General features: G+C 42.1%; 1 protein-coding gene across 2 annotated transcripts in view; it reads left to right on the top strand.

Moving 5' to 3' along the window:
- The window catches only part of TCAF1 (TRPM8 channel associated factor 1), a 47,112-nt gene that overhangs the window by 15,775 nt on the left and 14,275 nt on the right, over positions 1-17,062 (top strand). For both annotated transcript variants that reach the window (XM_028128983.2, XM_028128982.2), the window contains exon 2: positions 5,107-5,738. In XM_028128983.2, the coding sequence (XP_027984784.1) occupies positions 5,119-5,738 (620 nt within the window). In that variant the 5' untranslated portion in view covers positions 5,107-5,118. The remainder of the gene's footprint in view (positions 1-5,106; positions 5,739-17,062) is intronic.

The raw sequence follows: 17,062 nt of genomic DNA on the forward strand, positions 1-17,062 counted from the left end.
TTGAAATGAAATTATAATGTAGGATATGGTACAATAAGCAAGACAGGCCCACTACCCTCCTTCCTATCTTTATTTATGTACTTCCTTAAGGGAAACCCTATTTAGGTACCATGGGATCACTTTGTGGCAGGGGTAGGGTATCTGTGAAGCTCTCTCCCTGAGTTATAAGTTGTGCCTGGGGTACATTCTGTTTTAGAGGTGCCTTGAGTTGCAGAAAGTTGGTGGGCCTGAAAGAGAGAAGGCAGGATCCATGGAAGTAGAAGCAACGATGAAGAACTTCAGGGGAGAAGTAAAAGGGGTTTCTCCAGGCTGTGTCCATCTGAGCTCACCTTGCTTGGAGGGCAAACAGTGACACAGGCATGGAGAGGAGGCATTTGGTTCAAAAGTCAAGTGTCGGAGTTACCCATAGCTGGTTAAAGTGGGAACAGAACCAGCTGCAAAGCTCAAGGAACCCCCACAAAGAAAAATCAAATTTATTGGTGGACAAATGCACAACTTATTGGGAAGTGAAGAAGACATTTTGGGACAAGTAAGATAGGATCAGTTGGTCAATCTAATTTATATAGTAAATCAGTGTGTATTTACTTGGTTCATTGAATTTATATTACCTGTGCTATTTTTAATTGTAACAGTAATACAGAAAACAATCGAAAGGATGCAGACATGTATAAAGGGAAAGAATACTGTTTGCCTCTTCCCTTCCTAATATTAGTATGTTGAAATGTAGCTTCATAGATTTTCTAAGAAACAGGGACTTAACAGGCTTATCTTTTGCTGGTACATAAAAATGTGAACTCCAGAACTAGATTTCCTGTGTTTGAAGGCTGGTTCCACCACCACCTGTGTTACTTAAGCAAGTAACAGATTCTCTGGAGGGCAGGTTTTTTATTTTCTTTGTGGTTTTGCCCATATATAAATAGGGAAAGTGACAATACATACCTCATCAGGATTAAATAATTTATGTAAAGCACTTATAAGAATGCTGGGAGCCTGGTTAGCACTATCTTGTCATTACTACTACAAAAATTATTAGTTCTACTACTATTATTATTTACATCCATACCAAAATGGGTTTGTGTCCTCTATATTATGATGATTTGAAAATTTCACTTAAAATATACCTAGGACATTCTTCTAGGTAGGTACAAAATAGATGTAACTTATTCTTTGTAATAGCTATACGATACTCTAACATGCATATTATCATGCTTGACTCAAGCATTCTCCCTCTCAAACGTCTTGCCATGTACACAGCATTGGTGTCAGACTAGGGCTGACCCTCAGCCTCACTCACGGGGAAACTGGCAAAAAGAAAGGGAGCCCAGGCATACCCCACTCACCTTGGGTCAGCAGTCCAGCCCAGAATGGTAGAAGGAGGAGCCGGTCAGGAAAAACCCTCCTCTTTTCCCTAGTACCCTACTTTTCAGATCTCCAAGCCACCTGCCTATCCCTTCTCACTTCATAGATATTTCTTCTGGGAACTAGCCCAGAGGATAATCAGAGAGACAAAAATGTGAGTTCCCTGTTCTGGATGTTTGCTGAATAGCAACACCAGAAGCAACATAGTCCCAGAGAGAAAAGGTCTAAGAGTTGCTTTTCATGGGGAGTGTATGGGTGGCTGGTGGGGGCTATGCCCCAGGGTCGTATGTTGCAGCACAGTGGGCTATGGGGGGCAGGATATGTGAGTAATAAGTGTGGTTTTGGGTTAGAGATCCTGTCTATACCCACAGGAGTCAAAACTAGTTCCAAGAAACATTCCTTGTCATTTATCTATCTCCATTTTTAGGTCAGTTTTTGTGAAGACGAGCATCCTTGTGTATGTACTTTAACAGAGCTACTCTTAAAAGAAAGGTTAGTAGAAGAGGGGTCGCTGGTCTAAGGATAGGTACACCCTTGAAACTGATTGCCACTGTTAGATGGTTGTCAGTTTTTCAGCCCTTTCAGCAGATGTGTCGTCCCCAAAGCCTTTTGGACATTAGACATTATTAGCTGCCTTTTCACTTTCTTCTCCGTCTTCACCACCTCCTTTTTTGACAGTTTGGGCAACATACATTATATTTTCCTTTGCCTGACCAATGACATTGAGTATATTTGCATAGACTAACTGGCCGTATAAATTTCCTCTTCCATGAATATTTCTCTTAGGAGGATAGGCTTTCGGGTAGAAAGGCACGGGAGAGGGAGCAGGATGAGACAGAATGGGAAGAGAACTAAAGTGAAAGCAGGGCATGTCTAGGGATGCCCTGTGTTCTGGAAGCTGTGGAGAGACTGTGGCAGGAGATACAGCTGGAAAATTAAGGAGCAGCCAGCCCTGGAAGCCTCACACCCCAGTACTGCTCAGATTTCCCCCTGTGGGCCAAGATGAGGTCTAAGGGTTCTCTTCTGAGAAATAATGGTGGCTTTAGAAGAGTAGAGGTGACAACAGGTAACTGGTGACAGAGAAACTGGATCAGTTTAGTGAAGGAGTGAGTTACTGAGGACCTGAACTAGGTTAGTGGCAGTGTGCTTGGGAATTGTGAATGAGGACATTGACAGGATATGGAGCAGGGGCAGGAGGGACACAACTGTGACTCTGTGGCTTGCTGTCCTGGTTATTTGTGAACACCAGGAGAAGCAGGGAAGGGACAAGCTCTTATTAACGAAATGTTTGCTGATTGTATCTTCTAAGTAGTTCTCTGGCGTAGAGGTTATCTAACTCTTTAACAACTAGGGACATCAAGCTTGGATAATTACCTAAGAGAAGCTTAGTTTGGAGGGAAAAGAATAAATGTTTAAGACTTCTTTCATTTTAGAGACTGATGCCAATGAGAGAGTGGCCCTTGCACAGGGGCCTTGAGTTGGTTTATCTGTTCTTCACCAGTTACATCAGGACCAGGGCCTTTCCATTGTGGCTGGGGAAGGCATGGTACCTGTGCCAAGGGCTTTTTCAAAGGCTCATAGCAATACTTGAGAACTCAATAGAGTACTAATTAGTATTAGTATTGGCCCAAAAATTATGAAAACTAAAAAATCAGAATCAACAAATGCTTAATTCAGTGTTTGTAAAATCTAACATTAGGTTAGGTTTTTTTGTATACTTTATAAGAATTTTCTATTATGCACATATTCAGTTTACATTTAACCAAATAATTATAAGAAAGTATACATAGATATGTGTATTTCTACATTTGCATGTACATATATAATAAATAATTGAATATTCATAAATAGCCTATATAATAAAAGGCTAATATGCAAATTGATCAATTGCTATGATGCACACTGACCACCAGGGGGCAGGCACTCAACACAGGAGCTGCCCCCTGGTGGTCAATGCACTCCCACAGGGGGAACGCTGCTCAGCCAGAAGCCCTGAGCCAGCTCATGGCTGGCTAGCACAGCGACTGTGGTGGGAGCCTTTCCTGCCTCCCCGGCAGCGCTAAGAATGTCCAACTGACAGCTTAGGCCCGCTCCCCGGGCCTAAGCCATCAGTCAGACATCCCCTGAGGGCTCCCAGACTGCGAGAGGGTGCAGGTCGGGCTGAGGGACCCTCCAAGTGCACGAATCTCGTGCACTGGGCCTCTAGTAATAAATAATTGAAAGACACTTAACCTATGCAATTTCCTTTAATCCTTATGTGACAGATCCTATTATCCCTACTTAATGAGTGAGGAAACTAAGTCTGAGATGAGTTGCCTGATTTCACAGTTAGTAACAGCAAAGCTGAGATTCAGACCCAGACAGCCTAACTCCAGAGCTGAACTTGTAATACCTTGAGAATGAGCCTGTTCTCTGACAAAGGAAATAGAAAAATGGTAAGTGCCAAAGATAAAATCATAAGGAATACCTACATTTTCAGAAGAGGTAAGAGAAGGAAAGGAAGTAAATGGTTCAAGAGGTGGCAGATAATGTGGGCTTGGCTGATAAGGTTAGAGGTGGTGAGAGCCTCAGGAACCAAGAGAGCAGTACTGCCCAGGGCCATTGAGTAGAGTGATCAGTGAGGATGACAAGCCTTGGGTGTTCACTGTATGGAAACACATCTGTCCTTGGGAACTGTTTCAATAAAGTGGATACAGTGGAGATAAGACTGTAGAGTGTCCTTAGTGGGGTGCTCATGTGTAGAAGCCGAGGATTTTTGTGAGTACACACCCACAGACATACACACCTTCCTCCACCTGGACAGGTGCCAGTAAGCATCTGCCATAATTTCATAACTTGTTGCCTTCTGCTTATCTGGGACCTGGACGCCAGCCACCGAGGACTTCTGCTTTCCTCTTAGCCTGGCTGTGACTGTGACCAAAGCACTGTCTCTGAGGACCCAGACTTTTCAGACTGAAATTCTGGGTTCCCCAAGCTGGGATTAATAAGATCAGTGTGGGTGCCGAGTGGGGGCAGAGGAGAAGCATGCTGCTTCACTGTATTAGTTTCTGGGGGCTGCTGGAACAAATTACCAAAAATTAGGTGGCTTAAACAACAGAACAATATTCTCTCACAGTTCTGGAGGCTTATGAGTTTTCAGTCTAGGTGTTGGCAAAGTTGTTCTTTCTGGAAGTTCTGAAGAACAATCTGTTCCATGCCTCTTTCTAGTTCCTGGTGTTTGCCAGCAATCTTTGGCATCCCTTGGCTAGTAGATGTTTCATTCCAGTCCCTGTGTCCTCTTCTCATAGCATTCTCCCCTGTCTATTTGTGTCTCTGTCCAATTTTCCTAGTCTTATGGGGACACCAGTCATTAAATTAGAGGCCCCTCAAATCCAGCATGACCTCATCTTAACTTGCTCATATCTGCAAAGACCCTATTTCCAAATAAGGTCACATTCACAGGTTTTGGGGCTCAAAAACATACTGTATCTCTTTGGGGACACAGTCTTCACTTCTGTTTGTTTCCTTTGGTGACGAAAAAGCATTGAGCCCTTTTAGTTTTACCCCAAGAGTTTAAGAGGACAGAGTGCTATGGGGGTCTTCTAGGTTGGAGACACTGCCACCCCTGGTGAGTGCCTGAGTCATTTCATGATGTCAGTCTTATCGGGGTGAAGGAAGAAATGCCCTGGCTAGTGAAGGAATGACCTGATTTTTTTTTGTTTGTTTATCTGTTCTTCACCAAGCTGAATCTTTGCTTTCTCTCTGCAGAAGCCCATAGCCATGGCGACCCCCTCAGCTGCCTTTGAGGCCCTTATGAATGGAGTGACAAGCTGGGATGTCCCTGAAGATGCTGTCCCGTGTGAACTGCTTCTTATTGGAGAGGCTTCCTTCCCAGTGATGCTGAATGACATGGGCCAGGTCCTCATTGCTGCATCCTCCTATGGCCGAGGCCGCCTGGTGGTGGTATCCCACGAGGACTACTTGGTGGAAGCCCAGCTCACTCCCTTTCTCCTCAATGCAGTGGGGTGGCTCTGTTCTTCCCCTGGGGCCCCCGTAGGTGTACACCCATCCCTGGCACCTCTGGCCAAAATCCTCGAGGGCTCTGGAGTGGAGGCGAAGCTTGAGCCGGAAGTGAAAGACTCCCTGGGGGTTTACTGTATCGACGCCTACAATGAAACCATGACTGAAAAATTGGTCAAGTTTATGAAACATGGAGGAGGTTTGCTCATTGGAGGCCAAGCCTGGGATTGGGCCAACCAAGGCGATGATGAAAGGGTTCTGTTCACATTCCCTGGGAACCTCGTGACCAGTGTGGCAGGCATATACTTCACTGACAACAAAGGAGACACAAGTTTCTGTAAAGTGTCTAAGAAGATGCCCAAGATTCCAGTCTTAGTTAGGTGAGTACATTACCTCAGTGGGGATTGGTCCCAGGTTAAAAAACAGACACTGTATTTGTGTTCAGGTTATTTCTAAACTATCAGAAGAGAATTTGGCGGATTCACCATAAGTCAACCAGATTTTTAAAATATCCTTAGTAACAAGAATGGCAGGGTCTCCATTGCAGCTGCCACCTCAGACCAGACCACTTATCTCTTTGAGGGGAGAAATTTCCTAGTGACCATTATGTCCCTCAGCGTCTAGCTTAATAAAATATACTGCTGAATCCTAGAACTGGCATGACAGATATGGAAAGTTTCATAGAAGAAGGTTGCTTGCAACTGAAATGTGAAGAAAAGAAAATGGACAAGAGGGACCCCATAAAACAGTCTAGAGCGCGGTCGCTAACGGGTGGTCCGGGAACACTGGTGGTCCGTGAGGTCTGAAAGGTTGGCGACTGCCGGTCTAGAGAGCTGTGGCAAAGATTTTTAAATGTCTGCCCAGGTGGGATTAGGATGGCAGTGAGAAGCTGAGATAGCAGAAAAGATGGCACCAACAAATGTTGCTGGATTGCCCTAGCTCCGTGGTCAGCAAACTGTGGCTCGCGAGCCACATGGGGCTCTTTGGCCCATACAGTGATGTATGCTATATCTAGGAGTTAGGAGAGGATTTTATCTCTGGGGACAAAAGATCTGATGATGGAAAATGAAGGAGGTACGTGATGGGTACAGAGACAGCTACACTGAAAGTCTTTGAGAGCACTGCCCAGCCTGTTCTGTTCGCATTGTGCTCCCACCCCTCTGACAGTGCTGAACAGAGTAGGTTGGTTGGTGGTCGGTAAACTTGTATTGGACGGATGATTGAAAGAGATTAGAAGCTGGAAGTCCCAGGAGTAGAAAAGGTGTACCAGGCCACACCCTATATTGTACATGAAAACTCTCAGCAGAGGTATTTCTGACCGATAGGAACAGAGTAAGATGGGATTGGGTGAGGAGGGCACACCAGGGTTAGTAGAGAGACAGGGAATGAGTGTCCTGGAATAGAACTCCTAGAACACCCCCCAGCTCGGTTCTCACATGTGCAATGAGGAGAGACACAGTTATTCAGAGGCATAGTGACTGATCAAATTGATCAAACTTCAGCTTACCAATGATCTTGATCCGAAGGAATGGGAAGGTAAGACTTGACCATAATTCTATTTCTTACCAGCTTAATCTCCCTTAGTTGCCTTAAAAGATGTATTTCTCTACCAAAACCACGCCTCTTTTTTCTTTAGCTGTGCCTAAATCATCTCTCATCATCAGTGATTCTAATTTGGGGCTGGTTGGGTTGTCTGTCTGTGTATGTGTGTGTATATGCACATGTGTGTTTGCGCATGGGTGAAATCAACTTGAAGACTAACTCTTGAGAAAAAATCTGACTTAATTAGGGAAGTATATAGAATCTATTGTGGAAATTATGGGTTATTATATTGATTATTTATTAGGTAAGATTACATCACACCTTTGGCTCTGGTTATACAGGTAGGTATATCATAGCATGACTCATATGGTAGATGGATAATTTTTTGATTTGTGTATGAATTGAGAATGACAATAGTGATTTTCCTGAGTGAACTGGCTGAAATGAAGTAAGCAGAAGAAAATAAAAGGTACAATGGGTGTGTGTGTGTGAGAGAGAGAGAGGGGGGGAAGGGGGGGAGGAGAGAGAGAGAGAGAGAGAGAGAGAGAGAGAGAGGTATGAAATAATGATTAAATGCATAGTTGATATTAGTAGGGAAAATGAGAAAATCCTCTCTCCTTTTCCCCACAGTTTTCTTAATATTAGCTCTCAAGTGCCCAATGCTGAAATATAAGCATTGAGCTATCTTTCTCCCACCTGGTATTGTGGGGAAAAAACTATGCATTTTTCAAAATTCATTAATTGTACACCTAAGTTGAGATAATTTTAACTTATGTAAATTAAACTGCAATAAACCTTTAAAAATAGGTTCTTTTAATAGGACTTTGAAAAATAAACAATCAGGATGTAATCAGAGTCCTGTATAAGGATATGCAATTCAGCATTATTTGTAATAGGGAAGAGTGGAATGGCTAAATAAATTACAAAATTATTAACCAACCACCAAAAATACATGTTTCTAAGAATAGTTAAGGACCTGGGGAAAATCTTTTGGGGAACACTACTAAATGAAATACAGTAGGATACTAAACTGTTGTTCAGTATGTTCCTAATTTTGCTCAAAAAATATAGCTATGTTTAGAAAATATTACATAAGAAAAAGGCCAAAATATCACTAGTGGGTAGATCTTTCAAATCTCTCTATATAAAAGCCTAAGCGACCGTTCCACCATTAACTATGAGGTGCACTGACCACCAGGGGGAAGACGCTCAATGCACAGGCATGGAAACATGGAACAGACTGATGAATCTCAGAGGGAAGTGGGAGGGCGGAAAGAGATTAACCAAAGATCTTATATGCATACTAGAGGCCTGGTGCACGAATTCATGCATGGGTGGGGTCCCTCAGCCTGGCCGGCGATCAAGGCCAATTTGGGGGGGGGGGGGGAGGGCTGGCCTACCAGGGGAATGGGCAGTGGGAGATAGGCCAGCCAGCAATTAGGGGGGCTGGCCAGCGGGGGGCAGCGTGGGGGGGGGAACCACGGGAGGTTGGCCCCAGCAACAAGCTAACCAACAGCCAATTCCACGAGAAATCAGGCTCCCTCCTCCCTCCTGTCTGGGTCTGGGGTGCGGGTGAACCAGATTCAGGGCTGTCAGGGCCCCAGCAGCAAGCTAAGGCACAGCCGTTTCTACAAGGAATCGGGCTCCCTCCTCCCTCCTGTCTGGGTCTGGAGTGTGGGTGAACCACATTCAGGGATGTCAGGGCCCCAGCAGCAAGGTCTGGATCAGTGTGCATCATAGCTACCGGCTGGTCATCCTGTCATTCGGTTGTAGTGGTCGCTTAGGCTTTTATATATAGAGAGATGATATATATATTTGTGTGTGTATGGCATTATATATAATATATGTTGTATGTGTATGATACTTGTATGTGATGTGTATATATATATATGATATTACCAATATTTTTTGAATCATGATTCTTCTTCATGGGATACTCTTTTAAACTACTTTTTACTAGTAAATGTTGCTGGATTGCCCTAGCTCCGTGGTCGGCAAACTGTGGCTCGCGAGCCACATGGGGCTCTTTGGCCCCTTGAGTATGCCTCTTCCACAAAATACCACGGCCTGGGCGAGTCTATTTTGAAGAAGTGGCATTAGAAGAAGTTTAAGTTTTAAAAAATTTGGCTCTCAAAAGAAATTTCAATTGTTGTACTGTTGATATTTGGCTCTGTTGACTAATGAGTTTGCCGACCACTGCCCTAGCTGGTTTGGCTCAGTGGATAGAGTGTCAGCCTGAAGACTGAAGGGTCCCAGGTTTGATTCCGGTCAAGGACACATGCCCAGTTTGAGGGCTCGATCCTCAGTAGAGGGCGTGAAGGAGGCAGCCAATCAATGATACTCTCTCATCATTGATGTTTCTATTTATTTCTCCCTCTCCTGCTCTAAAATAAGTAAAGATATATATTTTTTAAAGTATTACATTTTAAACACACAATACAACTCTTTTCATCTTTACATATTATTTTCCCCTTTCATTCATAATTATACATTGTTGTCATCTTTGTATGCATGCTATTTTGAATTCTGCTCATAAGTATTTTTCATTCTATATAATCTTTAGAGTTGTATATGTGCCCTATTTAATCATTGCCTACGGTTGAGCACTTGGATCTTCCTCCACTCATGTTGTGATAGGTAATACTATATAAAATATCTTCAAAGCATTTTAGAAATATTAGATAAGACAGCAAGATGCTTCTCTCAGAATTCAAGAAGAAAGATTATTTCCATCACAAGCTGAGTGAGGTTACGATTAAAAGCCCCTGTGGATTTCGTTACTCTGCCAAAGTATCCTGTTATTTATTTTTAAACCCTCATTTGAACATATGAGTGCACATTAACCTTTAACCTTTAATCTCATTACTTTTACATTTCTTAGTTAAATTCTAAACAAGAACTTTGGATTCTCTCAACCTTCTAAAATTAGAGTCCACAGGTCTTATTAAGATGAATCAATTTTTAACAGAAGAAGCTCCTACTTTTACGATCAGAAAAAATAAACTATCCTATCTAATAAAGAAGGAATATATGCTAATTGGCCCTCAACCATCACAAAGATGATGGCACCCACAGCCAATAAGGAGGGAATATGCTAATTGCTGCCCTGCCCTCAAAGATGGTGGTGCCCACAGCCAATAAGGAGGGGATATGTTAATTGACTGCCACACCCTTAAAGACAGCGGCACCCACAGCCACAAGATGGTGGCGCCCAGTCCCCTCAGTTCCCCAGCCTCCTGGTGCCGGCCCAAGGTGCAGGCAAGCCTCAGATAGCAGCTGCCCAGCTGCCCAAGGGCTGCCCGAGGCTCAGGTAACCAGGGCCAGCCGAGGCTTGCGCTGCCGGCAGTGGCAGCAGCAGAGGTGTAATGGGGCGTCACCTTCCTCTGATTGCCGGGTCACGTCCCGCCCCTGAGGGCTCCTGTACTGTGAGAGGGGGCATGCCGGGCTGAGGTATCCCCCCTTCCAGTGCATGAATGTTCATGCACTGGGCCTCTAGTAAGTAATAAAACCATGTGGTCTACTTTTAGCCTAGTGAGAATAGCACAGATGCCAGGACATAAGCCTTGTAGTCACTGCCCTATATTCCTGCCTAGAAAGCATCATGATCTGCAATTAGAATACTAGCCTCCACGTCCAAAGTTCCTCTAGTTGGTTCCCTGAACACTTTCTCTGGGTACAGAACTAGTCCCACTTTCTTTCTATTAAGTATTCATGTGCACAAACAGCAGGTCCTTGTCATAATCTAGTCACAGCCCCATTCTAGGGCTCAGGATTCTAGTACTTTTACTTCTAAAATGCTTTGAAGATATTTCATATATCCTGGAACAAGCACAGACTTTAGAGAAGGCAGACTTTAGTCTGTCTGGGGCTTTTCCTAAAACCTTGGGCCTGAGCTAACCTCTCTAAGCCTCATCTGTCAAGTGGGATGACTATGACTACCTTTCAGGGTGGTTGTGAGAATTGAATGAATTAAGAAATATGCTTAGAGTACCTAAAGCATTTTAATTATTTTGACCATCCCATCTCCATGCTATGGTATGTAAGCATATGATGTCATGAATATCACTAATATCACTTTCAACCATTGAAAATTACCAGCATCCATCATTATGCTCTTTTGTCCCAAATCATATGTGTTGTCCCAGTTGTATTAGGTATTGAGATTTTAATTGATACTTTTACCTACTTCCTCCACCAAACTGAGACAGCACCATCATGAATGATTGCCACATTTTACCCCCTTTACACATTTAACAAAACAGGTACTAGACACCGTTAAAACATTTAATGCAGCTAAATATATCATTAGATAACCAATCTTGGGAAGATTTCAGGAAAATCAACCAAAATATTTAGTCTACTCTGTCTTTTGGATAAAAAAAGCCCTTGTCTCATTTTAACCCAAATCTCAGTCTTTTATTAAAGAGTTCTAACTCTGTTTGTTCAATTGTACATTTATTTAACCAGCATTTATTGAATATATTCTATATCCCAGGCATTATTTCTTCTTCAAGAAAATTATTTCCAACAATCTCAGACTTAGGAGCCAGAAACATCTTCAATAACCTGAGTCATAAGAAATGGCAAAAACCAAGTAAATGCTGTAGGAATAAGTCTGTGATATCATGTGTCAGTAGAACATAGAACCGGGGTCTACTGACAGTCACTGCACAATGTGACCTTGGCCATCTTCCAACTCTCTTTTCCCTTTAAGTGGAAAGTAGAGCAGGGATGGGAACGTCCAACCCAAGGGCCATATGAGGTCCACAAAATCATTTGGTCTGACCCTGCCAAGGTCTTAGGGTGAGTTAATTAAATGTTTGATCAAATATAGCAGGCTAATTTTTAACCTTTTGCACTCGGATGTCAAGTGTGACTCGACACGGTTAGCATTAGAATTAAGGAATCGAGAAAAAAGCAAGCGAGTGCAAAGGGTTAAGTTTATAATTTTGTATGGCCCGAGAATGATGTTATAAATATCCAAATGGCCCTTGGCAGAAAAAAGGTTTCCCACCTCTGAAGTAGAGGATTTTGTCCCCATTTTAGCTTTTACTACATTGAGACTGGTTTCAGTCTTCAGTGATGTCTCTGTATTCAAAGTTGATCAGAAATGCAGAGAAAAGACTGGTGTACAAACATTCATGCTCTAAACTGTCCAAATGCTCCAAGTACTTTAGCTTGTAAAGACCCCTGTTAAACCTAATTGACAAACATTACTAGGGGCCCAGTGCACGAATTCGTGCACCTTGAAAGGAGCTGTGGGCCACGAGGCTGCAGTGGGCACAGGGACAGGTCTCCGACCATCCTCCATGCCCCTGCCCGGCCCTTCCCACTGCGGCCCCCGGCCCCTTTCTGCTGGCAGCCCCGCACCCGCCGCCACTGTTCCAACACACTGACAGCACCAGCCCCGCTCGCACCCACTGAAGGCACAGAGCGATTGGGGCCGGCACCAGCAGCAGGTGCAAGCGGAGCCTGCTGCCCCAATCACCCTTCAGGAGCAGGGGGAGGTGGAGAAGCCCTCAGGGGCGATCGAGGCCAGCGCCAGCTGCAGGTGCAAGAGGTGGCTGCTGACCCCAACCACTCCTCAGGAGCAGAGGGAGGTAGAGAAGCCCTGAGAGGTGATCGGGGCCGGCAATGGGTGGGTGCGGGGCTGGTGTGGGCACCAGGTGCAAGCACCCGGCAGGACCGTGGCGCTAGGGAGCAAAGAACTTTCAGTAACCACCAGAGACTTGCCCCATGACAGTGACCAGCGCCCCGCCTTGGTCTGGCAACCCCACTCACCTGCTCCACCATCCCACTATGGCCGACACCCTCCATGTTCCACGTGATTGGGGCCAGGGATTAAACCTGCAACCCAGGTACATTCCCCTGACCTGGAATCGAACCCATGACCCTTCGGTGCACAGGCTAACACTCTAACCACTGTGCACAAAGGCCAGGGCAAGACTAATTTTTAAATAACCATAATATTGTTAGCACATTTTTAAATAGCATTTTTCTGACCTAACAAAATATCAATAACAGTGTCGTTTTCTGAATGCATTCTGTAAATATCTCAGTGTATTTTGCATATATCTCAGTACTTAGCCCTTGGATCATTTGGATTATTCATATTTTTGTGCTTGCTTTGACAGCACATATACTAATAGGATTGTTTGTATTTGATCTAAGTGAGTTCTAAAACAATTACTTCATACCCCCACTGTGATTTTGGAACAGAATTTGACATTTAGTTTATATATTTCAAAGCTATATTTTGGGTTCTAAGAACATGAATTTTTTTATGGTTTGCACGTTTTTGTCAGTATAAAATGTTCTTTTTTCTTGCAACTAATATTTTTCAAATTGAACTCTATTTTGTTTAACATTATATTTACTATTCCTATCTTTTTTTGTTGTTGATCCTTTTAAAAATATTTCTTTTTTTAGTATCAGTTTGATTGTGTAATACAATCAGAGCCTTTGTCACTTACAAGGGGAAAATCCATTTATATAATTGAGAAAATTGATGTTTGTTCTAGTTCCTATCATCTTGCTCAGTGTTTTCTGTTATACTTTGTTGTTTATAATTTTTTCTCTATTGATTGAATTTCTTTTTCTCTTTTCACTATTGGGAAATTACAGTTTTTCTGTTCTTTCCAAGTCATCTTTAATTTTCCCCCCAGCTTTTTATTTAAAATTTTTCACACTTATGGGAAAGTTGAAATAATAATATAATGATAACCTTACTTATCACCTAGGTTCACCAGTGGTTAGATTTTGTCACATCTATATTATAAAGAGGTAATATGCAAATTAGGCCAGGACTTCATAACGAGTCACGACCAGACAGGAGGAGGTTGCCCGCGCAGGTGAGGCCCAGAGCAGAGATGGAGACAGAGGAGCGGACACAGGCAAGGGGGCCAGGGGACGCTGCGAGTCAGGCACGGATCCCTGTCCCCTGCGGCGCCAGTCTGCCCCCCCATGGCGCTGTCTGGCCTGACTCCTGCCGCAGACAGCGCTGCGCGAGTCAGGTGCGGGTCCCAGCCTCCTGTGGGGTGCCTCCTCGCACGATTTCAATAGCGCGCTGGGCCTCTAGTATTCTATATAAACACACAGGGACAGATTATTTTGCCTAACCACTTGAGAGTAACCTCTGGACATCCTGACATTTCATACCTAAACACTTCAGCATATATCTTCTAAAGACAAGGGCATTGTCCCACATAAGCAAAACACAGCTGTCTCACTCAAAAGTCACGTTGATACAACATTGTTACCTAATGTCCATATTTAAATTACTCCAATTGTCCTAAAAATGTATTTTTTTAAAAATTAAGGATCCAACCAAAATTGTTCCAAGCTTTTCTTATCTTTCAGGATATGAGCATTTTTGAGGCATCTAGCCTGGTTGTTGCATGGAATTACCCCTTGGCTTGGATTTGTCTAATTGCTTTCTCATGAGTACACTCAGTTCAACATTTTTGACAAGAATACTACATAGGTGACATTGTGTTTATCACAATATATCAAAGTGGGAAGAACTGTGGTCAATTTGTTATTGGCGATGTTTAAATTGGCCATTTAGTTAAACTAGAGTTTGCCAGATTTTCCTATTGTAATAGTGCCTTTCGTGTCTTTCCCCCATTTAAATAATTTAAATAATGACAATTTGAGACTATTCATATCCTGTTCAACAGTCTTTCACCCTGTGGTTTTATCAACCATTGATGATCTGCGCCTTAGTTGATATTTATAAAAGTGTTTGCTTCTACCATTTGGGAACTCCTGTGTTCCTTAATGATTCATATGAAGTATCACCTCCTCCAGACACTGCCCCTCCTCTCCTATTCTAGTATACTAGTAGATGCCTCTCTTCCGGGAACCCATAGCAACATGAGGCTCTAGGACTTACCACAGCTGAGTGTAGGTTTACTTGTAGGTTTCTCCCAGAATTGATTGTATGCTTCTTTCCAGAGGAACTTTCCCTCCCCACCCTCACAACATTGTGTTGTTGGTTCTGTGGTTGTTTTTAAATTCTGTTTGCCTTAGTATCTCTCTGTACTCATGGACCGCACCCCTCCCTTTTTTTTTTTAAAGAAAGCAAAAGTATTTTAAATAATTTATATTTGGTATTCTTTGAAGGTCCAATTGTCCCAAATTTGGCAAGTAAAAGCCCCACTAAGATGAGTCCTGAGTCCTCTGACACACCCCATCAGTTTTTAATACTTAATTATTGATACGACAAGATGTTGCACGTTTACCTGGTCCTCTTCCTGTCCAAAACCTAGATTCAGCCATTGCTTCAAGGAATCCTGATCTTTTTAGTGGTGAATAGTATTTAGAAACCAAGCTCATCTATGTGTGCTCATTGCCATTGTGCTGTCATCATTTCTGGACCCCTAAAAAAACAGAGCCAAGAAATATATAGATTTTAATCCTGAATCTATACCAATACCCCCAATTTTAATCCAAAACCACAGAATTCTCCTCCTCCACCCACTCCATGTTTGTATCTTCCTCTATCATAGTGAGAACACTGGTTTCCAGCATCGTCATTATGTACTCATTTGCTCAGTCCTGTACTGCACACAAAATAACTTACTATTCCCCTACTATTACCAGCAGCAAACTCACTAAGTTAAGTTCAGGATTTTTTTGTAGTTAGTTGTTGTCCTAAGAATATTCTACATAGAGCATAGGAAATACTCTGTTGAAAAATTACTTGAATTGTTTTTTCATTTGGTCCTATTTTTGTTTAAAGTGAGTTTTCCACCATATTTGTTGATTCAATTTTCATTTTTGAATATGTAAACTGTGAACAAGGTTACAACAACAGAATGTATATTCTTTTTAAGTGCATGTGAAATATTCAGGGAGCAAGACCATATGTTATGCCATAAAAATGTCTCAACAAGATTAAAAGGATTTAAATCATGCATAGTATGTCCTGATCACAATGGTATTAAGTTAGAAATCAATAGCATAAACATATATGTAATACCTAAATATTTATAAGTTAAAAAGCACAAATACTCTGTAAGTCAAAGAAGAAATTACAAAGGGTATTAGAGATATTTTTAACTGAATAAAAATGAAAACACAGCATGCCAGAATTTATGGAATTCAGTTAAAGCAGTGCTTAGAGAGAAATGTAAATGCTTTTATTAGAAAAGTGAAAAATTTAAATTCAGTGGCCTAAGTTTCCACACCAAAAAGCTAAAAATAAAAAAAAAGGAAAATCAAATTAAACCCAAAATATGTGGACGGAATAAGATAATCAAAATAAGAGCAAAAATCAATGAAATAGGAAATAGAAATACAATAGAGGAAACAATAAAACCAAAAGCTGATTGGTAGGGGGGAAAAGCATGATCAATTTCTAGGTATACTGGTTAGGACAATAACAGAGATAACACAAATTATAAATTCTAGGGATGGAATAAAGGACATTAATACAGATATTAAAAGGATAATAAGGAAATATAACAACTTTATGCCAATAAATTTGACAACATGGATGAAATGGGCAAATTTCCTAATAGACAAAAACTATTAAAATTGACAAAAGAGTTGAACTGTAATTAAAAACATTTCAATACTAAATGCAATGTGGTAGCCTGAATTGGATCCTAGAAAACATTAGTGGCAAAACTGGTAAAATTTGTCTAAAGTCTAGACTTTCGGTAACAGTATTTTACCAGCGTTAACTTCCTTGTTTTGATAAATGTACTATCTATACTAATAAAAGCATAATATGCCAATTAGACAGGACGACCTTCCAGACAAAGCCGTGGGGTCGGGGCCGAGACAGAGGCTGCTACCTTGTGGCAGAGGGAAGGGGGGGAGCAGGCAGCCACCACTGCGGAGGGGGCTGAGCCCCTTGCACGAATTTGGTACAGCAGGCCTCTAATGATTATATAACATGTTAACATTAGGGAAACTGGGTGAAGGGTATATAGGAACTCTACTATATTGTCAACTTTTATAGTTATTGTTTCAAAATAAAAGTTTTACTTAAAATCAACAACAATGCAAAAAAAAACAACAACCATTTAAAAAAACACACCTCCAGACCCAGATAGTGTCACTGATGAATTGTATTAAACATTCAAAGAACAAATAATACTAATCCTACATGAACTCTTCCAGAAAACAAGAGAGAAGGAAAATTTTTGGAACT

Source organism: Eptesicus fuscus, chromosome 14 (genome assembly GCF_027574615.1).
Source record: "Eptesicus fuscus isolate TK198812 chromosome 14, DD_ASM_mEF_20220401, whole genome shotgun sequence".
Lineage (NCBI taxonomy): Eukaryota > Metazoa > Chordata > Mammalia > Chiroptera > Vespertilionidae > Eptesicus > Eptesicus fuscus.